Source organism: Chanodichthys erythropterus, chromosome 22 (assembly GCF_024489055.1).
Source record: "Chanodichthys erythropterus isolate Z2021 chromosome 22, ASM2448905v1, whole genome shotgun sequence".
Lineage (NCBI taxonomy): Eukaryota > Metazoa > Chordata > Actinopteri > Cypriniformes > Xenocyprididae > Chanodichthys > Chanodichthys erythropterus.
Genome location: NC_090242.1, coordinates 28,777,606 through 28,803,874, shown reverse-complemented (window position 1 = coordinate 28,803,874; position 26,269 = coordinate 28,777,606). Strand labels below are relative to the sequence as shown.

Here is a 26,269-nt window from a genome sequence, read left to right as displayed (position 1 = left end):
GACTCGGATATATTCTCGGTAAAAAATCGAACCGTACCGTATGGTTTGTTTAAAATAGCAACGTGGAAAACAGACAGACAGAGTTCAAATAATGTACGTTTCAGTCGATGGATGCGCAAAACGTTACAACAACGATAATCAAAAAGTGTGGACAAAACAGTCACTCTTTGTAAACTGTTAACTGCGAGTGCCGTCTGCTCTCATGTCCAGTCATTTACGCCGTCATCACCCGGGTGTTGATACAGGTGAGACCGGAACAGCACACGTTGCTATCTGTGTTTAAACTAACTCATTTAAGCCTTGCTGATTGCTCATCCGAAGCGCGCACACGCTTATTTCAGTCAGCGCGCAAATACTGAGTTCCCTTTCAAGTCTTGCGCTACAGCGGACAAATTCATACAAAAATTATTTCAAAATGCCCGTATTAGCGAGTATTCTAGCAAACAGTCGGTTATGTATTAAGTGAACGTATATTAGTCGAGAAAGACAGCGCATGTGTAACAGTATATGTACTGGATTGTGCATGTCTTAAAGGTAAAAAACTATTCCTGCTGCCTGTTTCTAATGTTAAATCAAACAACAAATAACAAAGAAATCACTTACTGCTCTTGACTGAATAGTTTTTGTAACTTCAATAATGATTAATCTTTATTTATTTTATACAGTAAAGATAATATGCAGTGATAATTTATATTTGATTACTTTATCTATTTTCTGTACGTGAAAACGACTGTTAGATACCTGAAAAACCTGAAAAGCACTGTTCCTGGATCCGTTTTTTTCGCTCTTCTTTATTCTTTTTCATGTATTATAGAAGTATCGGATCGGGACTCGGTATCGGTAGATACTCAAAATCAAATGACTCGGACTCGAGGGCAAAAAAATATGGATATTTATATATATATATATATATATATATATATATATATATATATATGGACACAAACACATTGATTTGCTTTAGAAGGTCTTTTTTTAACCCCCCGGAGCCGTGTAAAGTACGTTTATGATGGATGGATGTGGATGGAAGCACTTTCTTCAGCTCATACTTGTTGGTATTGTTCACTGCCATTATAAAACTTGGATGCGTCAGGATATTTATTAATATTTCTCCGGTTGTGTTCATCAGAAAGAAGAGTGTCATATAGACCTAGGATGGCTTGAGGGTTACTAAGCTTGGGGTAATTTTAATTTGAAAGTGAACTAATCCTTTAACTTAAAGGAACACTCCACTTTTTTTGAAAATAGGCTCATTTTCCTATTTAAAACTTGACTCTTCTGTAGTTACATCGTGTACTAAGACCGACGGAAAATGAAAAGTTGCGATTTTCTAGGCCGATATGGCCAGGAACTATACTCTTATTCCGGCGTAATAATCTTTGAACTTTGCTGCCGTATCATGGGTGCAGCAGGCGCAATGATAACATGCAGCGCCTGTGACCCCCTGCTTGCACAGGGAGCGTGCCTTGCAACTATGGTGACATTTGTGAGAGACGCTGCGTAATATCATTGCGCCTGCTGCACTCATGGTACGGCAGCAAAGTTCCTTGATTATTACACCAGAATGAGATTATAGTTCCTAGCCATATCGGCCAAGAAAATCGCAATTTTTCATTTTCCGTCGGTCTTAGTACACGATGTAACTACAGAAGAGTCAAGTTTTAAATAGGAAAAATATCAAAACTCTTTGGTCATTTTTAAGCGCGATGCTAACAGTCTAATCAGATTCAATGAACTATGCTAAGCTATGCTAAAAGTGGTACCGCCAGACCCGGAGATCGGCAAACGGTAAAACTCAACTGTTTAACTCTAGGAGAGTTGGAAAATGAGCCTATTTTCAAAATAAAGTGGAGTGTTCCTTTAAGTCTTAATATCTTGTGCATCTTTGCTTCTCAAGTAAATTGCTATTGTTTTACAGATGTTTTGATATTTTTATTGGTAAATGAGGCAAAAAAAAAAAACTTACTTTGCAGAGTGTATGACATTTCAGTAGCCTGTTACATTATGCAGATTTGCATTATACTATTAATTGCTCCCCTTTTCCCAGATGCAGAATGTAGACACATTCAGGTCATTAAGAAAGGAAAGGCTTCTTTAACTTCTTAAAATTTGCAATCGAGACAACACACACTGTTTTGAGTGGATTTTGGGAGAGGACAAAAGTATATGTGAGTGTATTTTCTTTTTACATCAGCACTTTCAGTCAGCGTTGACCACGTGCAACGGCAGCCCTTCATGCAGTGGTGTCGATTTATGCAGCGCACGGGCATTTCCTTCGTAATGAACTCTCAGGGGAAGCAAGAGGGAGCGAGGGAGGTGGCGGGACCACTCGCTATGTAATATTTCCTGGGAGACCAAGCTAAACGACTAGCTCAGCGGCCTGCACTCTGCCGGGCTTCAGTATTGTGATGACTGAGGGGGCTCCGGCGTGACTTTAACAGCCCTTTTTGAAGTTCACATTTGATATTCCACCACATCAGAGAAGAGGTCTAACATTGCCATTCAATTTGTGCTCTCGTTTGGGCTGTCTAATTTGCTATGGAAGCAAAGGGAAAAGACCCTGCGCTCTGGCAGGGAAAAGCCAATAAGTCGTAGGGACTGCGACGTGTCCTACAATCAATTGGTCCCATGTGCCTAAAGCCTTGTAGACTCTCTCTCTCTCTCTCTCATTACGTTCTCAGCACCCCTGGCAGTAGACGCGGCTCGTCGCTCAAAGCCAACGAATCTCAACTAGACACAGCGAGAACGGAACATGAGCTGTCAAGTGTGTCTGTCAGTGAGTTTGTTCACTCTGGCAGGGAGATTCATATTGATCTTCGCTCGTGGTTTGGATTTCCCTCTTTACCCTCGTAGACTATTCTCACTCATCTTTAAACTGCACAAACAAGACGATCTCATGTTTGCTCCCTAAAAGCGGCGAATTGTTCGGAAACATTAGCGAGAGTTTGTTTTTGCTTATGACAGGCAATGTCACAGAGTTTTAAAAATGGTTGGGGCCCGAACACATGAGTTAGATGCAGAAAGAGGATGGATCGATTCAGAGATCGGGTTGCCCGAGGGTTTCTTCCAAAGCTGATGAAAACATGATATAGCAGGCTTACAGAAATAGCCCTTATAGCTGATTCGCTTAATGGACTTGATGTGCAAGCTTTGTGCTGTACCTGCCTTTGAAAAACATAACCTCTCTTTCTCTTTTTCAAACCTGTCAGGCGGGGATGATCCGTGCAGGTCAAGAGGAGTTTTTTATCGAGCCACTGGAGAGAGGAGGCGACATGACAGGAGAGGAGGAAGGAGGACCCGGGCGTCATCACATCGTCTACCGCTCCTCTGACATCAAGAAGCCGGCCGTCAATCAGCCCGCTGACTTTCACCCCAGAGGTCAGATCCCCTTTATGACACCAGCTCGTCATGGAGCACTGCAGCGAGTCCTTCACATGCATGCTGATGACTATGGAGGGATGCTGAGGTTCAGTTTCCTGCTGTTGAATCAATGTGAATTTCTATACTGGTCTATGCTGGTTTATGTAGGTTTGGTGCCTTTCTGATGAAACTAGTTGGCTAAGGGAGGCTTGATGGTTAAGTTGGCAGTGCTCAGCAGTAAGGAATTTTCTGCTTGCCTGGTTGAGCCAATAATTCAGATTTCTATTTGCTTTACCAGGATTATGGGCCCACCATAATATAAATACATTCATTTTAATGCACATTAATGTGAGTTAAAGGATTTGTTCACTTTCAAATAAAAATTTCCTGATAATTTACTCACCCCCATGTCATCCAAGATGTCTATGTCCTTCTTTCTCCAGTCGAAAAGAAATTAAGGTTTTTGATGAAAACATTCCAGGATTATTCTCCTTATAGTGGACTTCATTGGACTCCAGATTGTTGAAGGTCAAAATTACAGTTTCAGTGCGGCTTCAAAGGGCTTTAAACGATACCAGACGAGGAACAAGGGGGGGAAAAATCCGTAAGTTGAATAGGGAAGGCGCAGGACATACAGCAAAGCTTTTTGAAGAATACGGAAGTGCGGTTTTGGAACCACTTGGAAGTCAATCATTTGTTTATATAAAGCGTATACATTTACATTTTTTTCGAAAATGACCAATCGTTTCACTAGTTAAGACCCTTATTCCTCGTCTGGTATCATTTAAAACCCATTGAAGCTGCACTGAAACTGTAATTTTGTAATTTTTCATCAAAAACCTTAATTTCTTTTCGACTGAAGAAAGAAGGACATGGACATCTTGGATGACATGGGGTGAGTAAATTATCAGGAAAATTTTATTTGAAAGTGAACTAATCCTTTAACTTCAACAGCTCACTGACCCTCTCCTTCCTCCCCAATTGCTGAAAGGTTTTGGTTTAAATAAACTAAATTCCTGCCAGAAGAGGTACTGAAACAATCCAAATCTATTGCATGTATATGCTTGGGCTGTCAATAGAGTAACATTTTTAATTGCGATCAATCGCATACTTGTTGTGAAATTAAGCATACACCATTTTAACGAGCTTGTTTACATTTTAGACAAGTCAAGTTGCCATACTGAACATTACCACGTTTGCACATCAATATAACAGCCTCACGCGTTCTTATTGTACGACTTCTGTATGTCATTTCAATCTTTTCTACCTTGATTGCAATCCTCATCCATCAAAACTTTACTAGCGAGACGTTGGTTTGCTTAATCCAGCTGAGAAACATAGTTTGTGTATCTTCTGGCCATACAGCGTGGGATGTTTTGATCTTATGTTCAGGTTGTTTTTAAAACAGTGCAATGTGTGCGGGCTCACGCTCTTCAGAAAGAATTAGAGAATATAACAGAGTTTGTGTTTTAAAGCGAAACAGACATTTCAGGAATTAATAATTCACTAAAAAATGTAACGTGAGTCTGTCTTTATTCTCTCTGCAATCTCTGATGTAATCAGCCTAGTTTTCTTTACATTAGCACTGTTTTGGACTCATTGTTTGCATGAATTTTCTTACTGGATCATTGGACTGAAAACTTTCCCTGCGGGAAAACAGATCAAAAACAGAGAAGCAAAATCAGGTTAAAGGGTTTGAATGGAAATTTCCGCCTACCTGGGTTACAGGCACGTGCGCCATTATACTGTAGATGCTCTCAACTTCTAAGATCTTCTAACTGTTAATGATGCAATTTTGCATGCTTCAATAATTTATTTGCATTATTTATGTTAAATTATTTTAACACATTAAGGATTTTGAATTAATTTTGGATTTTGGTTCGTAATCGCATGTGTTAATGCATTAACGTTGACAGCTCTAGTATATACTGTGTATAGGCACTGTACAGTTATAACCAGAGGTGTAAAGAGTACCTGAAAACCATACTTGAATAAAGGTACAGAAACATTACAGCAAAAAATGATTCCATTTCAACTTACAAGTCACCAGTTCCAATACAACTTGAATAAAAGTCTTTGAGTATCTGATTTCAATAGTACTTAAAGGTACAATTTGTAAAATTTTTGCAGTAAAATATCCAAAAACCACTAGGCTAGTGTTATATATTTTGTCCAGCTGATTACTAACAATATCTCTAATGTTTTCAACTACCTGTAAATCATGAGAAAATTCCCATTCTAAACAGTGACACGGGGCAGTGCAGTCGCCTGTCAATGACGCAGTTACCTTTGTTACCGCCTTTACTGACGTAGAAACCACATGACAACAGTGCCGTGGACAAATGCGGAAGTAGTGTCTAGCGTCCAGCAAACCACTAGCTTGCTTCAAGCAGTTCCTTATTTACTTCTTGCACGTTTTATGGTGGATTGTGTTAATTATTTATGGAACATAATTACTGTTTACCATCTGCCGCTGGTTCTGTCTACAAGTAAAGCTCCCGTAAACTCATGACCGGAAAAGCGGAAGCGGCGCCGGCGACTGTGTCATAATAAAAGTCCCGCTGCTCGTGAGGCGTGTGTTGATCAATCGCTCCAGCTCCTCGTTCAGCTCCCGCAACACTCGGTCCCGCTCTGCTTCATACTACAGTAACGTTAATAATCGCATCCACGAACATGAGTTCTTCCAGACTCCAATCCCTATTCTTTTGCACCGTCCGTTGAGATGGAGACCACATGTCCCAAGTTTCCACTCTAAAACTTTACGTCATCAAACTACGCCTTTGTTTTGAATAGGCTTCTAGCGACCTTTAGCGGAAAAAAATATCACAAATTGTACCTTTTAAGTATTTTACTCGTGCTAAATGTAGGCTCAAAGATGCACTAGTCCTCAAAACCTAAAAGACATGCCACTGAAAATAAGAAACGGTTCATTTGTAAGATGAGAAATCATGTTTATAATATGTTTGTAAAATCAAAATAAAACAACACCTCAAAATGGCAATAAATCAAGGTTGACACAACAGCCTCTTAAATGTCTACAAAATCTAAAGTCTCAGTTAAGCTCAAGTTCTAAAAAGTGCACAAGTAAACCAATATCATTCAAAAAGGTCTCATTAATATATAAAATAAAATAATGTTAAGTAAAAATAATTTAAAAAATAAGTAAAAGCCTTGTTGACAAGTTTGGGTGAATGAAGGCAAAATGCACAAAATAGTACCTTCAATGCCCTATAGATGGCGACATTGTTTCTTTATAGCAGAAATAAACTGCTGCAGAAAAAGTTAGGTGCCATGCAAAATGTAATGTGTCATTGCATTAATCATCACAAATGTATTGGAGTAAAAATACATTTACTTGTTCAAAAATCTAGTCAAGTAGAGAGTAAAAGTTGCTAATATCTTTGATACTCAGTAACACTAAAAAGTAGCCAAAAAGATGCTTAAGTACAGTAACTAATTACATTTATCCAAATACTTTATACCACTATAACTACACAGGAAACTCCATATATTTATAAACACTTGCTGGAAAATAATGGCAGACCATTACTGATTGGTTTGTAATTTCCAATCCATTCTCACTGATGCTACCAAGACTCAAATCAATCGCAAATCTGCAATTTCGACAATACCTCCTCTATATAAAACAGCAGTTAAAAAAGTTATAACAAGAATTTGCAATTAAATGTCTCAGAAAACCAAATGTTTAAGATTATAAAGCATAAAAATGTATGTACACGATTAAAAAAAAAAAAATAGAATAAGATTAAGCACTGGCCCTCTCACACTGACCCAGACATTAACAGGGTAATATAAAGTATATGGCATTATTGTTAAAATAATGTTAAATTTAACCTCTTAGCAAAAAGCCTTTGCAAATACTGCTTAGGCTGTATCCATTTGAACTAGTTTAAAAACAGAGCTTCACTGTCTATCAAAGCTACAACTAGTCATGTCTTGAGAAATAGTTTCTTCAAAAATGGACATTTCCAGTGAGTAAATAATGACAGATTTTTTTGTTTGTTTGTTTGTTTTGGTTGTACTATTACCTGCTAAATGGATCCAAGCCAGGATACAGTACGTGGATGAAGTGAAAAAAAAGTTCTCCAGGGCTGAGTCATTGCCCAGGCTGTTTATACCCCTCCACCCCCATCTTTGTCTCTCTCAGCATCTCGTGTGAGACGTGTGAGGAGAGGAGCAGCAGAGTGACTGGATAAAGTCATAAACTTCTCTAAAAAGGATTCACATGTCACTTTGAGTTTGAGCGGTCGAGTTCAGCCGGGGGATATGGAGAGGCTCGACATGTGTCACAGTCCCTTTGCGTTTTCATTTTTCTTCTCGGCCTTGTTGTTTTAGAGGGCTGCATGAATTGCTTAACTGCAGTACTGCATAACAGAACCCTGTGTTGACTGTTTGACAGAAATACACTAATCCTTTTTAAAGGACTTTAGGATTAGCACTGTAATCATTACCAGTGTTGGGCAATGTTCCTTTTAAAAGTAACAGCTTTAAAAAGCTATTTACTTTTATTTTACCTTTAAAAGCGACGTTACAACATTGCTTTATGCATCATAAATAGTAAAGGCCCAATCACAGCAAGAATGAAAACTGTATTAACGTTTACACCAATGGACGATAATGTTTATTCTTTATAAATTAAAAAACGTAAGTTTTGCCTCTTTGTCGCCATATCTGTTTGAAACCTGCAATTGCATTTATTTGCGGAATTATCTTCTTTACACGGGTTGTGCATCGGCACGGCTCCTCAGCGCGGATAAATCTAACGTTTGCTGTCAGTCACCACATCAGTGTGGATACTGTACTACGGAATCACAGATTCTACATCTTGGAAGTATGACCGAAATAAGAATTTTCACCGGAAAATGTCATCTGAACAAGTAAGTAACATGTCCTCTGCTTTTGTTCTGAGCAACTGAGAAAAAAAGCAATACAATAAATCGTGCTGCCAATGGTGATTAAATCTAACGATCGATTATCTCGGATCACGCCAAACCATGAAATTTATTATTATTGTTATACTTTGTTCTCAAATTGTTAATGTTAACAACATTAGCATTGCGTGACTATGTGTATTTAGTGTGTATTAGCGTTACCTGTAGACTTCAATTTCTGTAGCCGCTCCACAGTGCAAAGTCTTTTGCTTTTGACTACGGGTGAAACTCCAGTTGTCACTGATGATTGTCATTGTGGACCTTTCTGGATTACAATCCGTCATTAAAATAATAAGTTTAATTATTGTAGCTGCTGTGAGAAAAGACTATGATGCACCGCCTGTAGCATTATTACAAGCTTACTGTTGTGATTCTGGCTAAGGTAAGGAGATTTGAACACTGGATGGTTATGTACTTGCTCAAAACTTGATTTTGAGCAATTTTTAACCAAAAAAAAGTTACGGACTGCAGCTTTAAAGTCAAATGGATTTTAATTGGCTATTGTTCATTGACTAAAACAAAATGCTCTGTAAGGGATCCCAGAAATATCATTCCTCTTTGTCGTTATTGGTATGGTTGTGGTGTGGACTTCACTCTTATATTAGAATTAGAATGATTTTCAAACCTTTTATGGTTATAGTCAACATTATAGATACTGTGAACTAATTACATTTACATAAGTACTTTTAATGGAAGTAATACCTTGTTTTTGTGTTACTTTTTATTATTATTTGTTGACTGAGACTCTCTCCTCCACAATGTAAGCACTATAGGCTACTTGTCTCGCTGACTTTTTTTTTGTTTTTGTTTTTTTGTAGCAACTACTATTTAAAAATGTGGGGTTGTTAAACATTTTTAATATTTTTGAACCAAGGATGCTTTTTTTTTTATCAAAAATTCAGTAAAGGCAATATTATTGTTAAATATATTACAAATTTATTTGAATACATTTTATACCACAATTGATTTTTCAGCAGCTATTACTGAATTATTATTATAGGTTTTTCTTATTAAAGGGATAGTTCACCCAAAAATGAAAATTTGATGTTTATCTGCTTACCCCCAGGGCATCCAAGATGTTGGTGACTTTGTTTCTTCAGTAGAACACAAATGATGATTTTTAACTCCAACTGTTGGAGTCTTATAAGGCGTGTCAATAGTAACACAATTTATAAGAGTCAAAAGTCATGCATAGACAAATCCAAAGTTCCCATTGACGCACATTATACTGACAGACCGCAACGGTTGGAGTTAAATGTCATCATTTGTATTCTACTGAAAAAACAAAGTCACCTACATCTTGGATGCCCTGGGGGTAAGTAGATAAACATCAAATTTTCATTTTTGGGTGAACTATCCTTTTAATATCAATGTTGAAAACAGTTGCTACTCCTTAATATTTTTGTGGAAACCGTGATACCTTTTTTTTCTTTTCTTTTCTTTTTGATTAATAGAATGTTCAAAAGAACATTTATTTGAACTAGAAATCACTTGTAAAATTTTATGTAAATGTCTCTAATGGCACTTTTGATCAATTTAATGAATCCTTGCTAAATAAAAATAGTAAATTCTTCAAATAAATAATCTTACTGACCCTAAAAATGGTAGTGCACTTTGCTAACAATAACGACAAGTCAATTAGTGTTTCTCAAATTCTTTGAACACAGGATAAATGTATTTATACAATAATAAAAATAGTGAGGAACAAACAAATAAACCCATTTTAAACCAAAGCCTCCAGTTTGCCTTGTTTTTCTTTTGTTTGTTTTGTTTCGTGCATGCACACTGGTTGTCTTGACAGCATGTTACTTTTTAATTGTGTTTAAAATTAAGATTCTGAAACATAATTTAAAAGTGAAGTGTGTATGGTCAGTATAAAGACTGAAGTCAGCAACTCTGATAAGCATTTCAGATGATTGTTTCAACAAAGCAGTTGATACTTTTTTTTCCCTTACACATCAAATTAAAGCCATAAATCAGTCATAACCCTTAGGAGTGTGTCTGTTTATCAGAACACAATATTCAGCTTTAACTTGAGTGGAAAGGTTACACATGTGGCAGTAAGCTTGATGTTGTATTGCACTGTGGAAGTGCGGATATGCCCAAGCCGGTACTAAAAATAACAGGACAATATATCTGTAAGTGAATCTCCGTGTCTTGAGCGAGCAGGTCTTTGGCGACATCAGCTGGAACGTGTGTGTGCGTATGAGAAGCTGCGGCTCTCATTGAATTCCAGCAGAGACATTCTGGACTCAGGCAGCCAGTGTCTACGTGGCAAAGCTTGATGAGACTTTAAGTTCTACTTGGCAGACGTGCAGTGTTCACTATTCAGAATTGCTGCAAAAATAGGGGGAGGAGAGAAGGGTGAGAGGCTTTTTCCCCAGGTTTCATAATCAGATATTCTGGAAAACTCCTCTGCTCTGTTTATATAATTTCTCTATAGTTTATTTGGTTTAGATAACTGCTTTAGAAAGTTGTTTTGTGAATTACCATGGACCAGATTTGACCTTGACTTTGACTCGTTTTTGGCCTTATAGATCTGTATTGACTCTATAATGATGTTCTCAGGAGGGTGGTGAACATGCTAACATGCTAACAAGGGTTTATGTTTGATTTTCTTAATTTATTGTACTTTTTGGAAGTGTCTGCCAGTCTCTGGCATTTATATGACTTCAGAAGCTGTGACAGCACTCTTTCTAGAAAGCTCTTATTCTGTTCACTTACACAACCATAAAAGGACTTCCTGTTACTGTAACCTGAGAAAGAGGGCTAGCCTTCCCAATACTGAATCATCAATACTTTGTGCTTTCTCTACAAACATCGCTTTTGGCATGGCATTTTGTTCACAGACCTATCAGAATAATACTGGTGAAGCCAGAGTTCCTTTCCTAGGTGGACTGTTTCCCATTTGAGGACAGCTGTTTTTCAAACTAAATGGAGGGCGTGCTAATTATTAAGCATGTTTCAATCCAAGTTGCAAGTTTAATTAAGGATGCTGGGGATGTAATTCTGTCTAATACCAATAATTATACCGATAATTATTTCCATTCTATACTATTCTGATTTAATAAATTAAGAATAAAACACAAAAAATCGACAACCCGAATTCCGGAGATGTTGGGATGTTTTTTAAATTTGAATAAAATGCAAACTAAAAGACTTTCAAGTCACATGAGCCAAAATTTTATTCACAATAGAACATGGATAACATAATAAATGTTTAAACAGAGAAATTTTACACTATTGTCCACTAAATGAGCTCATTTCAAATTTGATGCCTGCTACAGGTCTCAAAAAAGTTGGCACGGGGGCAACAAATGGCTGAAAAAGCAAGACATTTTGAAAAGATTCAGCTGTAAGAACATCTGGCAACTAATTAAGTTAATTGATATCAGGTCTGTAACATGATTAGCTATAAAAGGGATGTCTTAGAGAGGCAGAGTCGCTCAGAAGTAAAGATGGGCAGAGGCTCTCCAATCTGTGAAAGAGTCTGTAAAAAGATGGTGCAGTACTTTAAAAACAATGTTCCTCAACGTCAAATTGCAAAGGCTTTTTTGCAAATCTCATCATCTACAGTGCATAACATCATCAAAGTATTCAGAGAAACTGGAGAAATCTCTGTGCGTAAGGGACGAAGCCAAAGACCTTTATTGGATGCCCGCGGTCTTCGGGACCTCAGACGACACTGCATCACTCATCGGCATGATTGTGTCAATGACATTACTAAATGGGCCCAGGAATACTTCCAGAAACCACTGTCAGTAAACACAATCCGCCGTGCCATCTACAGGTGCCAACTAAAGCTCTATTATGCAAAAAGGAAGCCATATGTGAACATGGTCCAGAAACACTGTTGTGTCCTGTGGGCCAAGGCTAATTTAAAATAGACTGTTTCAAAGTGGAAAAATGTTGTATGGTCAGACGAGTCCAAATTTGACATTCTTGTTGGAAATCACTGACGCCATGTCCTTCGGGCTGAAGAGGAGAGAGACCTTCCAGCGTGTTATCAGTGTTCAGTTCAAAAGCCAGCATCTCTGATGGTATGGGAGTGCACTTTGGAAGGCACTATGAATGCTGAAAGGTATATAAAGGTTTTAGAACAACAAATGCTCCCCTCCAGACGAAGTCTATTTCAGGTAAGGCCTTGTGTATTTCAGCAGGACGATGCAAAACCACATACTGCAGCTATTACAACAGCATGGCTTTGGGTACTAAATTGGCCTGTCTGGATTCCAGATCTTTCACCTATAGAGAACATTTGGTGTATCTTTAAACGAAAAATATGACAAAGTTGGCCATGAACTCTTCAGCAGCTGGAAACGTATATCAGGAAAGAATGGGACCAAATTCCAGCACAAAACTCCAGAAACTCATAACCTCAATGCCCAGATGTCTTCAAACTGTTTTGAAAAGAAGAGGAGATTCTACACCATGGTAAACATGCCCCCGTCCCAACTAATTTGAGACCTGTAGCAGGCATCAAATTTGAAATGAGTTCATTTTGTGCATAAAATTGTAAAAATTTCTCAGTTTAAACATTTGTTATGTTATCTATGTTCTATTGTGAATAAAATATTGCCTCATGTGATTTGAAAGTCTTTTAGTTTTCATTTTATTCAAATTTTTTAAAATAAAAGACGTCCCAACATTTCCGGAATTCGGGTTGTAAATCAGTTGTTTTAAATGCTAAAAGTGAATTTGGGCATCACACCATTAATGTTTAATCTGCAAATTACAGAATATAGTACTTGATTTTTTATTCATCCATCATAGTTAAGTGCGGAATAAAAACAAAAATTTTCCACCACAAGCAACTGAAAACATTTTAGGCAAGTGTAAACATTTTGGAATTTTTATTTTATAAATATCTTGATTTTCCATCCATGATTTTTATGTAAATTTGCTAAGTATGTGGATGCAAATCTGTCTATTGAAAGCAATAGGTCTCATAACATATATAATTGGAGATGACCTTACATATAAAGGTGGACAAATCTGAGCCTTCTCTTGCTCTAACCACCCTCCCAACTTGTCACTTGCATTTGAGAAGAGTGTCATTTCTGCACTTTCGTCAGTTCCTCTTCACCTCAGTCACCCCGACATTTCAGCCCACACATTTCAACCCGGAGCATGCCAAATGTGCCATAATGCCTCTAACTAGCCATCAGAGATCATATAGGTTTGTATGTGTGGCTGTATGTGTGTGTACATGGAAATGTGTGACAGCATGTGTTTTTCATTTAACGTTTTTTCCCATCCCTGAAACAAAAACATTCCGGTTGTTCCATTGACTAATAGCTGTTGGCTTGGTCTTACATTAAGGAGGAGCACCGGCTTCCTCGAGTGCTGCAAATATCTCCATTTGTGCTGGGCCACCTTTGCTGCAGTGCAAGAAATGTCTTAAGAAAGAGAGTGGAGAGCTAATGAAGACTGTGTCTTTCTGTGCCTTGAAATTCCAGCTTGTGAGATGAGCTAACTCACCAATGCTCTGATAACTAATGGTGCTTATGTGAATAAGACATTAACTAACAGATTACAGGGTTAATTTGAGTTTAGTTTTAAGATTGATTGCCAAGGAAAAAAAATAACTAAGTACTCCTGAGAGACTTAACTTCTTAATTAACTTCTGTGTGAGCTGTGCTTTATACATCTCTACACTATTGACAATAGAAAATGGACCTATTTTGCCCACAAAATTTCACTAATGTGATCAGATCTTAGGTGAAGATAATCTCCAATGTTTCACTTTAGTTTCACTTTGACATACATACAGTTACATTAAATGCATATACTTTGGAACACATATTGTAGAAAGAGGAATTTATGTATAAAATAAGTGCAACTGAAGTCATATGACTCAGGATCGTTGCTAAAATTCATGGGGTCAGAGATTAAAAAAAAAAAAAAGATCAGTATTGAAATTGTGGGTCTTATGGGGGTGTTTAGAGATCTGCAGAAAAGTTGTTTATCAAATAAAAAAATAACAGAGGTGTAAATAGTACATGAAAACCATACTTGAGTAAAAGTACAGATACCTTACAGCTAAAATGACTCCATTACAAGTCACCAATTCCAGTGCGACTTGAGTAAAAGTCTTAGAATTTCTGATTTTAACAGTACTTAAAGGATTAGTTCACTTTCAAATAAAATTTTCCTGATAATTTACTCACCCCCATGTCATCCAAGATGTCCATGTCCTTCTTTCTACAGTCTAAAAGAAATTAATGTTTTTCATGAAAACATTCCAGGATTATTTTCCATATAGTGGACTTCAATGGCCTCCAAACAGTTGAAGGTCAAAATTACAGTTTCAGTGCAGCTTCAAAGGGCTTTAAACAATACCAGACGAGGAATAAGGGTCTTATCTAGTGAAAAGATCGGTCATTTTCAAAAAAATTTTAAAGGTATATGCTTTATATAAACAAATGATCGCCTTCCAAGTGGTTCCGCCAAAACCGCACTTGTCCTACACCTTCCCTATTCTACTTACGGAAAAAAATGGAACTGATGCTGCGTTCGTTCCGAAAGTAGAATAGGAAAGGCGTAGGACATACAGCATAAGCTTTTTGAAGAATACGGAAGTGCAGTTTTGGTGGAACCACCAAATTTTATTTGAAAGTGAACTAATTCTTTAAGTATTTCACTCGTACTGAATGTAGGCTCAAAGATGCACTAGTCCCCAGTGAAAATAAGAAACAGTTGATTTGTAAGATGAGAAATCATGTTTATTTTGTAAAATCAGAATAAAACTGAACACCTCAATATTGCAATAAATCAAGGTCAACACAACAGCCTCTTAAACATCTACCAACTGTCAAGTCTCAGTAAAGCTCAACTGCACAAAAAGGCCACAAGTAAACCAAAATCCTTCAAAAAGGTCTTGTCAATATAGCATAAAATAATGTTAAGTAAAATTAAATAGTCAGTCTATTTGCACTGGATGTGCTGGTTTCGGCCTCATTGGAGTCATGACCTCATCTCATAAACCAAACACCTGCGATTCAGCAACTATCTACTAATGCACTCGCATTCATATAATGTAGCCTTGTTGACAAGTTTGGGCGAGTAAGGGCAAAACACACAATATATAGTACCTTCAATACCCTTAGATGGCAATATCGCTTCAGAAACTGCTGCAGAAAAAGTTAGGTGACATGCAAAATGTAAAAATGCAGAAAGTTTTAGGGGTCAGGGTAGGGGATAGAATATACAGTTTGTACAGTATATAAATCATTATGTCTATGGAAAGTCCCAGTGTGTGTGTGTGTGTGTGTGTGTGTGTGTGTGTGTGTGTGTGTGTGTGGTTCTCATATTCCTCTGTGCTGAGTCACTCCTTCATTGAGGATGCTCTTGTTTGTCTAAGCAGATGGACCTTCATTCATCCTGCAAGCAACATAGTTTTTCAATCTTGTTCAATCTAAACAAGATGGTACATTCATAAACAAACAAAATTTGAGCAACATTCAAAACCAAGTCTTTATTTTGTCCACATTAAACACATTTCAGGTTTAACATCAATGTCTCATTGTTCTTGTTTTTGTTGAAATCAGTGCAGACTGACGTTTAATCAACTTTCCTTGCATCATCTGTTTGTTGTACATTTCAAGTTCTGTATCTTACAGTTTTATTTGCTTTGACTTAGCACATATTTTTTCCACCTATTTTTCCAGTGACATCTGATTGATTTAAAAGCCAAGTTGTATATTAGTTTTTCATGGAAATTTGTTTTGCTTTGCAATGTGTTTGCAATAATCATGTCTAATTTGATTCAAAATGAACTTTACCATCAGAAATTTAGAAACGAAACAGTGTCTCTGAGGTATGTTTGTTCAAAAAACATGTCGAAAGAGCTTCCACTGCCATATTCAAAGAGGATTTCTCCAGTTGTTAACAGATCCGAATGACTTTGATTTCATTTTCAAAGCAAAGGTTCTACTTGAAAGCTTCTAAAAGATTCGGTTTTCATTTTATCCTTGCAGTTTTTCGTGATGCTCCCGTTTCCTGAATACAAATAACCCTGATATGTCAGAACTGACAAGCCCAGCACTCATTGATTTGAGGAATTATGATAATTGGCAACAGTTACTGACTTCCTGGCCTTCATCAATATTCTGTACATCAGCATCGTTCCTTGCAGACCGGCATTGGAAACCCCAGCTACAGTTGAAGCGCCAATGACTTCAGGTCAGGGGATAACTAGGAGCAGACGCGGTCTCTCAGAATGGCAACCAGAATATAAGATGCTTGTTTGTAGCTTTCTATTTTTAGCCAATAGCAAAAGAACGCAGTGGCACATTGAAGGCTGTTACCCTTGAAATACGATGACTGTGGGATTCAACTGGGTGTCAGCTGACATTGTGATACTCGCTTGACTGTAACAATGATAGTATAGAGTAATGATGCTGACTTTACAGTCACCTCATAGTTTTACCAAAGGGACATTTCACCCAAAAATGAAAATTCTGTCATCATTTACTCACCCTCAACCTTTTTTCTGCTGAAACAAAAGAAGATATTTTGAAGAATGTTGATAACCACACAGTTGATGGACCCCATTGACTTCCATAGTATGGAGAAGAAGAAAAAAATACAATGTTAAATAAATGTTGTGATGTTATTTCCATCAAGAGGTGCATCAGTTTTTGGTCATGATCTTGTATTGACAATGCAAGAGGTGAGCACTCTGTAAAGTCTACTCCAGCACATCCCAAAAACTTTCAATGAATTCAACGTCTGGACATTTGAAAATGATTCTTCATGCTCCCTCTGTTACGGTAGCTGGTATACAACGCATACAACGAGGAGATAGAATGAATATAAGTCTTTACTTGAGGAGAAACAGGAATCCAATGAAACATACACCAACATAATATAAACGATACCGGACAACACAAGACTAGAAACACAGGGTATATATACAAGGGACTAACAAAGGAACTAAACTAGGTGACAGGATAATAAACAAGGCACAGGTGAATCAAATGAACTAATTAACAGAACAGGGAAACTAGGTCACAAGGGCAGACAGAGACATGACATGTAACATTTCGCCCCCTCCCGGATAGGCGCGTCCTCGCGGCGTAAGAGTACAGAGGAGGGAGGGAGGGGGTTCTGGAGGAGGGCGGAGAAAACACAAACCACCAAAAGAAAAGAGTCCATGAAAACCAACAATGACAGTCCAAGGGGGAGTGGAGGGTGGGAGGAGCCAGGGGAAAGCCAGGAGCAGGAAGAGCCAGATGGTACCCCAGAAGCCAGCCAGGACGAGGCCCCAGGGTAGAGTCGCAGGTGGGAGGAGCCATGGTGGAGTCGGCTTGAGGGCAGACGACACCCTGGGGACGACCAACGGAGATTCAGCTGGAGACCCAGATGTAACTGACGAGCCGACGAGCCCACGCGCAGCCGATGGTCCTGGAGACCGAGGAGGAGCCATGGCGACGAGCGTCCGAGGAGGCGGCGGACGGCCAGCGGGCAGAGGCTGAACCGGTGGGACCGAGGATGTAGGCGGAGCTGGAGGGAAGGAGGAGCCAGACGGAGCCGTAGGTGCAGGCAGGTGGACGACTGACCAAGGCGGAGCCGGAAAGACGAGGGAGCCCGGAGAAGCCGTATGGCCGATGGTGTCCGGTGGAGACGAGGGAGGGAGGAGCCAGGGTGACGCCGAAGTGTCGACGGGCCGAGGTGGAGCAGGGGGCGTGGAGGCTGGAAGTGGAGACAGGGGATCCTCTTGACTGGATGGAGTGGAAGGCCTGAAGACGCTTGACATCCACACCTGGCATGTGGGAGATGTCAAGAGGCTGAAGGACAGAGAGGATGGTGGGGCTGAGGAACTGGCTGGTAAAATGGGTGACAGAGGAGGCGGGAGAGGGAGGCTGGGTGGGCAGACGGGGAACTCGGGAGACGTAGGAGAACAGGAGAACACGGGAGAATGGTCCTCAGGGAGCTCAGGAGATTCATTAAAAACAGGGAAGTCAGGGGAATGGGAAGTCACCTCTCCGGAAAAATCAATTAAATCAGCCAAAAAAATGTCTCTCAGTTCCTCAGTATATTTGCCAGTGTCAGTCCATTTACCCATCGTGGTGGTGTTGTGGGCGGAGCCTACCTCCCAGCCCTCGAGCTCCACAAGCACTCCCTTGACGTCGGATGATGTCACCGGCTCACGCACCTGGTCAGACCCTTGATGTGAGGTTGGCTCCGGGGCGATGGTACCGTCCGAACCCTTCCTCGGTCCAGGCTCATCCATCGCGGCAGGCTTGCCTCCTCGGTCTGCGGTGGGCACGTGAGACATCTCCGTTGCGATGTTCGTCGATGGTGGTTGACTGGCTTCTGGCAGTGAAGTGGGGCTGGTGGCGAAGTCATCCTCCGCGGGGCTGATGGTGATTAGCGAGTCGTTACACACCAGCACCCACTTCACGAATGCGGCGAAGTCCTTCCGAGGACCGCTCCCTGGGAGGCGTGCCCGGGACCGCTCGCTAAGGCTGGAGATGTAGTACACGCAGAGCGAGCGGTCAGGATAGTGTGTGAGGCACGCCAACTCCAAAAAATCCAAGGTGTGGGATTCCAGGGAGCGGTCCCTCTGCTCCAGGCACAAAAGGGCAACAGCAGGGTCCATGGTGATGGGAAAAACAAGGGGAAAAAACAAACAAAAAGAAAATCGCCGCAAAAACTGTTTAGGTCCGGTATTCTGTTACGGTAGCTGGTATACAACGCATACAACGAGGAGATAGAATGAATATAAGTCTTTACTTGAGGAGAAACAGGAATCCAATGGAACATACACCAACATAATATAAACGATACCGGACAACACAAGACTAGAAACACAGGGTATATATACAAGGGACTAACAAAGGAACTAAACTAGGTGACAGGATAATAAACAAGGCACAGGTGAATCAAATGAACTAATTAACAGAACAGGGAAACTAGGTCACAAGGGCAGACAGAGACATGACATGTAACACCCTCCCAACCATTCTTTCCCAATTTGAGCCTGATGAATCTTGTCATTGGCATCCTGGAATATGGCCATGATGGTTGTTTAAGAAATGAAAAGCTACACACTCCATTAATTAGGGTTAGAAGAACTGTTTCCAAACATATAACATGCTAGAAACACTGCAATAATGATCCAATCATAGAATCTTAAGCATTTGCCTATTTGTACCGCGGTATAGACACTGCTTTTAGTTATAGCAACCCATGGTCAGTGCTATTCTCATTTGAAAATAATTTTTATTCTAAGTCAATACTTAACCTTTTCCATGACATTGGCCTTTTGTGTGGATGTCCTGGTAATTGCCTCTATCCTTGGTGTCATTCCAGCACTAGACGCACATTTACAAGTCACCCGTTTTCCAAAGTCTAATTTGACTCCATGCAGAAAACTCCAGTTTGAGTGACATGGACCAGCTTTGGTTTACATCTTTAGTTTATTTCTAGTGTAGTGTGCTAGATGATGGCGTGATGATCACAGCGTGATGATTTGGAAATAGTAAAGCAGATGTCTACTGCACGAACAAAGCTGACCCATTTTTTTGGGTAATTTGTTATGTCAAACAAGATAATAAACATTGTCAGATGGGAGATCTTGATCTAAATTTTAGTTTATTTAGAATTTTTCTCACTCTTATTGTTTCTGCTCATTTCTTTTTGGCTACATTTGCACAAATAAATGATTGTTGATGTTTTGGCTATAAATATTACTGATTTTTGTGGTGCATTTGTTTGACTTCCCATTTGGCTAATATATCGGGGTGTTGCTTGTTTAAAAATATGTTTATCAAATTCTATTTTATTATTAAACATAAACAAGAAGTTTATCAGATGATGTACAGACAATGCTTTGCCTCTTCCGAAACATTCTGATCTATATTAATAGACTGTATTTACATAATTACCCTAAAAGTGCTAAACTAAGGGAAATAAAATCCGAAAGGAACTAAAGAAGAGCATTTGTTTGAATTAAACGATGCAAGAATGGAGTACAGAGTCTAATTAGACTGCACATTAGCAATTCTTGGGACATTGATCATGAAATCCTGAATCGCTGATCCACAGAAAAAAAGAAAAAAAAATGTTTCTTGTTTCTATTTGTTTCCACCCAAAAAGGTTGGACATTTTTGTGGATTAACATAACACAAAAATGTTGGATGTGGGGCTGATAGCAAAAATCCATAAAATCAGAGGGAAATGATAGGTGAGTAACACTCATGTAGAAGCACCTACCCTGGCTGTAAGCCTAAACTAGGCATAAACTGTAAACTTGTCCCTTAAGTCTGATTGGTTGATTGGAATGTTGTTCCAGGATCAAAAAAGATGTTGATCCAGAAACATGTTGTATTGTAGAAATCAAGTTCTGGCAATTGCATATAGCATAAAACTTTAAGTGATTGAATATAGTATAAAATACCATACATTTGAAGTTGTTTTGCAAAATATTCAAATATATACAAGTTGTTTGTCAGCGTTGGGAGAACCGATTATGTCATTCACTGTGCTTGATGGGAGTGGGCGGTCACTTCTGAGCTATTTTGCTGAGATTCTGGTTTCCATAGTAACAGCGACTTCTCTGATTGGTGAATTGCTCCTTCAGGATTATCTCATTACAAATTAAATTGGAACATCAAATGGCATATAAAAATTTGTAGTCATAAGGTTTATCACCTTGGGAAGAAACATCAAATTTCTCTGTCTTCGTAGACAGAAGTTACTTAGCACCTAGCAATGACTTACCAAAAAGCATCATGTTTTGGACATGATATTTAGATAAATAAGATAATTTTGGTACACCACAGTGATTATTTTCAAAGGGAAGTCAAAGTCAATATATCACTGAATTGGTACAGTAATCTTTTTCTGCCTGTCATTGGTTTTAGTTCTCTCTCACCTCACGCTGTCCCTCGCTTGAGCAGTTTTGGCACAGTCAGAGCCTGAGAGACATGCCTCAGTGGCACCCAATCTGAACATGAAACCTCTTTGAGTCGAGAGAGTGTTTTTGCTGTGTATTAGGTGACAAGTGAGAGAATGTACCGAATGAAATGAGAAACATATTTCCACTGTTTTTCCACATTTTTGTTAGTTTATCATTGTACAGCTATTTCCATATTCAGTAATGGGCTGGATAATCTTAATCTACAGTCTGAACAATATACAATAGGCAGTTTAGTTTCCAAGACACATTTAAAGGAATAATTCACCCAAAAATTATTTACATTTTACATATTTATTCACCCTCAAGCTAGGCGTATGTGACTTTCTTCTTTCAGCTGAACATAATATCCTGTTATAATATCTTGACTTTTCCCCAGCTTTGTAATGGCATTGAATAAAGCCTGAGTTTTTGAAGCTCCAAAAAGCACATCCATCCATCATAAAAGTAACCCATACAACTCCCGTGGGTTAACAAATGCCCTCTGAAGCAAAGCAATGGATTTTTTGTAAGAAAAAAATCCATATTTTTATAAACTTTATTCACTAGCTCCCGGAAACGGCCGTACGCATATTCACAAGAGAGCCGTGTTCCAGGGGGAAGGGTGACCTCTGACCTCACATATGACGTAGGCATGCATAAGCTCAGGTGAGAATTGACAAATGCGGAAGTGCAAAGAATAGAGCACAACAAAATGCTGGTCATGAATTAGAAGTCTAAATTGAGAAGTTTCAAAGAAAAATGTCAGAGGTTTTCGATAAAGAGAAGAGGAGTTTGAGTTCTCTATCATAGGTTCACTCAACACTGCGTTGCGATGACGCATGGGAAATGCCCTCGGGCGGTGATGATTGTCTGAACCCATATATATTATATATTACCCGTATAGATTTTCTTCTTCAGAAGCGGTTGGCCCATGCTAGTTAAGCTATTTCACTGGATATTTTATTTTTTGTGCTTCAGCAACCGAAATTAGAGCTCTTTGAAAGCTCTTTGAGTTGAGATAGTGTTTGTGCCATGTACTTGGTGACAAGAGAGAGAATGTACCGAATGAAATGAGAAACATACTTCCACTGTTTTTTTCACCTTTTACCTTCTTCCACTCCATCCTGCCCTCTTCTTCCTTCTAAGCCTTGTAGGACCACTTATACCCTCGTGGGAAAATCCTACATAGTGGCTGGTCAGGCAGGTATGGTGCTTCATACCATGGCCATTCTTCAGGCCAACCAAGCGGATGTCCTTAAGAAAATGGACGAGAGCGGGGGCCTGACACCGGAGGCAGTCAAGGAGTTCTGCAGAGCTACTGACTTGGCGCTGCATGCAACTAAACACACTGCACGCGCATTTGGGCACACAATGGCAGGTTTGGTGGCTGTCAAACAATATCTTTGGTTAAATCTCACAGAGATTCATGAAATGGAGAAAGTTTTCCTACTGGACGCCCCTATCTTCCAGTCAAATTTGTTTGGGGAAGCGGTCAACTCAGTGGTCGATGAATTCCATACTGCTAAGACACAATCTGCCGCCCTTAAGCAGTTCATACCTAGGAGGGCCCTTGTACCTCTCACTCATGCCTCAACGCCCAGACACCGCATTGCATGCAGGAAAGAGACCTCTAGGAGGAGTGAAGAACTGAGACATCCCCCACCTAGCATGGTTTGGGGAGCTTGTGGCCGTCCCATGCCTCACCAATGCCCTCGTAAGCACATTGACCTGAAGCAGTCAAATAAATCTGCTGCTTCTGCGCCCCTGGGTCGCTCCTGAGCTAAAGCATATCTGTTCCCCCTTGAGATGCTCTCCAAGCTTAGATCGGTTATACCCACCAGCATGTGCATTTCGGGATACAGAGTTAGGTTACCAGCAACATTAACAGAAAGGATGGAGATCTCCCCTCAATATCTCTTCTCGCTCAACTGCTTCACTCATGATGGGAGACACATCCAGCTTTCTCCCCGCGTCAGGTGCTCCAGCCCCTACGCCAGATCCCACAGGCGGAAAAAACCCTTCTTGGGCCAGTCTTCATTGCCAGAGGACTCCTCAGGCCTTCCTCGGGCTCACTATTTATTTATATAGAAAGTCTGGTGACCGAGCTCCTGCTAGGACCCATTCTTATGCTACCTCTGTCTCAACACCTGGCAGCTTGAAGGCTTCTCCCGAGCTGGGATCCACACAATCCAATTAGGATACATTCTCCAGTTCCATCACAACCCTCCTTGCTTTGACAGGGTTCATCCCACTGTGACAAACAGCGCCCTAGAGGCTTCTGTTAGTAGGAAGTGATGTCGCTCCTCCTAAAGTAAGTGATAGAGGTGGTTCCTCCTTCAGACTTAAACTGTGGCTTTTTCAGCCACTGCTTCCTCATTTCAAAGAATGCCTGTTTCCACATCCAGGTCATTCCATGGCAGAGGGCGTACCAATACCTGGTTATTCCATTTGGTTTGACTTTGGCTGTGCAGTTGTTTTCCAAGTGCATGGATGCAGCTCTGGCCCCATTGAGGCTCCTCCAGGGGCATCCATGTACTAAATTACCTAGATGATTGGCTCATTCTGGTGCAATCCAGAGTGTTGGTGTGGTGTCACAGGAACAAAACTAAAATAATGACTTTATTAAACAATATCTTCTCTCCCCTGCCTTAATGTTATGCTGTTTATTTCTAGCGCTTCCAGGTTCTATGTCTGAACGCCAATTCAGTATTATGGGTGTGGAATGACATCAGGGTGAGTAATTAATGACAGAAATTTTATTTTTGGGTGAACTAACCCTTTAATATTGTCTAAGCGAACCATTTTCTTGATTGTCCAGCTCGATTCTCTCTTGAGTTTCCAGTCTCCGTGCATGCTTGGCCCACTTCAGACTCAGCCATCATGTCACAGTGGTCACATGTTGCAGACTTCTGGGTCTCATGGCAGCAGCCTCTCCTGTGCTCACTTTGGGTCTGCTTCACATGAGGCCGCTCCTGTGGTGGATGTAATTCAGGGGCATTTGTCTTTCTTGGCCACCTTTCCTTCTGCTGAGAGTACTGCACAGTTGCCTTTGTGTTCTTTGTAGGTGGAAAGACACTCTCTTTTTGTTACAAGGGGTCAGGATGGGCGTGGTTTGCTGCTGTCAAGTCATCTCGACAGATGCCTCCCTGACTGGTTGTGGTGTGGTCTTCGAGGGCAGACCAGCTTGCAGTGTTTGGACAGCGCCATCTTTCTGGCTCTGCATCACTTCCTTCCAGCCCTGACAGGCTGTCATGTTATTGTCAGGCCAGACAACATGGCAGTGGTGTCCCACATAAACCTCCAGGGGGGGTGCGTGCAGGGGGTCACGCACCCTGAACAGGCATGTGCCACTTTCTCCTATGAGCTCAAGACAGGTTCCTTTTGTCCCAGGCACCTTGAACCTCGCAGCAGATTTCCAGTCAATACAGAAACTCGTCCGGCACCTCTGGGGATACATGTCTTTGCTCACCCATGGCTGGATTTGAGGCTATATGCATTTCCTCTGGTCAAGTTAATCCCCACAGTCTTTTGCAGAGTGAGGGAGTCTGGGATTTGCCTCCTGTTGGTAGCCCCATTCTGGCCATCCCAGGCATGGTTTTCTGAGCTGAGCTCCTAGTTGAAGGGTCCCCGTGGAAAATCTGTTGTCTCAGCTCCAGGGCAGGATTTGGAATCCTCAACCCAAGATTTGGAGGCTATGGATGTGGCCCATCAGGGGTGATTGCTAATGGCTTCTGAGAGCCTCCCCTTAACTCCTGATCTAATTCTGACCCTCAAGGTGGTGTTTTTGATAGTGTTGGCTTCTCTCAAGCATGTGAGGGATCTGCAGGGTCTCTCTGTGAGTTGGCCTTGCATTGAGTTTGCCCCGGGTCTTGGGAAGTGTTTTTCTGTGGCCCAGGCCTGGTTATCTCCCTAAAGTTTTGTCCACATCATTTCACTCTCAAGTGGTCATGCTTCATTCTTTCCCTCGTCCTCCCTTTGCCTCCACAGAGGAGGAGAGGTTTCATTTGCTTTGCCCTGTTGGGGCTTTAAAAGCATATGTGGACCGCTTTGGCCAGAGTGCTTGCCATCTCTAAGCACATGATTTCCCATTGAGTGAGAGATGTGATTTTTTTCTGGCTTATGAGGCTTTGGGTCAGATCTGGCAGCGCTTAGTTTGTTGTGTGTAGTATATTGTTCTCATTATGTCATCGCTATGCAGTGTTGAGTAAACCTTTGAAAGAGAACGTCTCGAGTTACTTAAGTAACCCATGTTCTCTGAATAGGGAACAAGACGCTGTGTTTGCTGCCAAGCTCCTCTCACTCTGAAAATCTGAGGATATGCCGCATTCACTATTTCAAGAGTGATTGACGTGGCGCTGCTGAGGCGGTTCCCGCGCTATCAGCCAATACATTGCTGTGATTCTATACGGGTGCAGACAATCAGCACCACCAGAGGGTGTTTCCCATTGCTTCATCGCTACGTAAGTATTCCAAGATATTTCTATATGTCAGGTCAGAAGTCACCCTTCCTCCTGAACTCTATTCTCTCATGAACGCACATACAAACATTGCCGGAAACCAGTGATTGTAGTTTATAAAGTTTTAAATATCGCTTCACTTGAGAAGGCATTTATTAACCCACTGGAGTCGTATGAATTACTTTAATGAAAAGGATGCCCTTTTTGGAGCTTCAAAAATTCTATTCAAAATGCTTTTCAATGCCATTACAAAGCTGAGAAGAGCCAGGATATTATTTAATATAACTCAGATTATGTTCAGCTGAAAGAAGAAAGTCATATACACATAGGATGGCTTGAGGGTGAGTAAATTATGGGATCATTTTTATTTTTGGGTGAACTATATCTTTAAATTGGCCTTATTTATGTTATATTTCAATGTTACATTTAATGTCATCCCTTGTGTAAAAAGAAGTGCACTTACTTATATTGAATGTACACTTGTAGTGTACTTCAGATCATATAAGCATACTTTTACCAATCTGTACTTGCAGATAATATAATGTTAATGAAATAAAAGGCCACTGAAGAGTATCTTAAAGAGAGTACACTTT

The 26,269-nt window shown here is 40.1% G+C and overlaps 1 protein-coding gene across 1 annotated transcript in view; it reads left to right on the top strand.

Moving 5' to 3' along the window:
- The window catches only part of adamts2a (ADAM metallopeptidase with thrombospondin type 1 motif, 2a), a 100,004-nt gene that overhangs the window by 31,930 nt on the left and 41,805 nt on the right, over nt 1–26,269 (top strand). The window contains exon 3 of the mRNA XM_067375183.1: nt 3,210–3,378. Within this exon, the coding sequence (XP_067231284.1) occupies nt 3,210–3,378 (169 nt within the window). The remainder of the gene's footprint in view (nt 1–3,209; nt 3,379–26,269) is intronic.